General features: G+C 58.9%; 1 protein-coding gene across 1 annotated transcript; it reads right to left on the reverse strand.

Annotated features, from left to right (window-relative positions):
- Positions 1-116: 116 nt before the first annotated feature.
- On the reverse strand, positions 117-399 carry H257_18768 (hypothetical protein; the record flags this gene model as incomplete). Its single annotated transcript, XM_009847890.1, has 1 exon — positions 117-399. A coding segment is annotated over one exon (282 nt), but the record flags the coding sequence as incomplete, so codon positions are not given.
- Between the last annotated feature and the right edge of the window lie 1,125 nt (positions 400-1,524).

Here is a 1,524-nt window from a genome sequence, read left to right on the forward strand (position 1 = left end):
CATTGGGGAACTTCACTAGGCTAGCGATAGGTACTTAGGAACTGGGTGCGGGCAAGGTGGTGGCAAGCCGTTAACCCACCTGTCACATCGCTACAGATGAAGGCATGACCACGGACCTCCTCGAGAACATGTGACTTCTCCTGTGAAGCTCTGCGATGCATTTAGCCTGGAGATCAGCGACGACGAGCTGATCAAGGTGGAGCCGCGGCGAGTGCGAATCAAGCCTGGCACTGTCCCAGTCAAATGGGGAATGTGATGATACCCCCCAGCCCAACTGGAGAGGCTGAAGACACATGTGAGCGAGCTGGAAGCAGCTGGACTGGTGTAGCGAAACAACTGCGCAACATGGGTCTCGGCCCCACGGATCGTCCCCAAGAAAGACCCTGGCGAATTGCGCATGACCAACGAACGATAGCCGGCCCATCAACGCATGCACGGAGCCTATGCTATAGTCTATGCCAGTGCTAATTACAGCTGGTACTCCATGAAGACTCCGAAAAGAACTACTCCTTGATGACCCCTTTACAGTGTACAAGCCCACAAGAGTGCTCATGCACAAAACAGTCGCGCTCACGTTCTGTCAGTCGGCGGTGGATTTCATGTTTGCCAAACTCCTGTTCATGGGCTAGTAGCCTGGCTCGACCACATCCTTGGCCACGTTGAGACTGTAGAAGTCGAAGTCCTCATTGGGATGAGCGAGGGTCACGAGCTGCATGAGCGCCTGCTTGCACTCGACGAAGCACTCGGCGTGCGCCGGCGCCCAGCCGTGGTCCGCGAGCGCCACTGAAGCCAAACGCGTCTTCTTTCGCGTGCCCGCGGCCGTGCACACGACCTCGAGAAGTGCCTGCAGGGGCGCCACCAAAGGGTTATACTGCGGGATGGACTGGCGCATCCAGTTCAATGCACAGATAAATTGTTGTAGTTGGTCCGCCGTCGTCGGCGTCGAGAGGCCCGTGAGACCCGCGATACGCTCGGGGTCATGGCTGATTCCGGCGGCGCTGACCCGGCGACCGCACCACACAATCTCTGTGGCATAGAAGGTACACTTCCCTGGGTGCAATTTCAATCCGTACTGGGCGCACCGGGCGAGGAGGAACTGGAGGAGGTTGATGAGGCTGCGCTCGTCGGTTGCGCTGCCGAGGACGTCATCGACCCAGCCTTCGAGCCCGTGTCCGTACTTCTCGCCGTACACTTCCTGCGCAACGCGTTGGCAGTAGGCGACGGCGTCAGTCTGTCCCATCTGCACGCGCGTCGGCGTGACGACGCAGTTGACACCGAGCACCGAGAACCACTCCTGACAGTCCGGGTGCAACCCAAGCTGCCAGAAACCCCTGAACCAATCACCAACGAAGAACACCGTCTTTCCCGACAGCCGGGACATGACGACGTCAAGGATGGGCATCGGCCACACCAACGGAAGCGTGACGGCATTCACGCCACGCATATCCACTGTGAGGCGTAGCTCGCCGTTCTTTTTGGGCACAATGCGAGGCGCCGAGGCCCAGTGAGAATCCGGGTTGATGA

This window comes from Aphanomyces astaci (assembly GCF_000520075.1).
Source record: "Aphanomyces astaci strain APO3 unplaced genomic scaffold supercont1.215, whole genome shotgun sequence".
NCBI lineage: Eukaryota > Oomycota > Saprolegniomycetes > Saprolegniales > Verrucalvaceae > Aphanomyces > Aphanomyces astaci.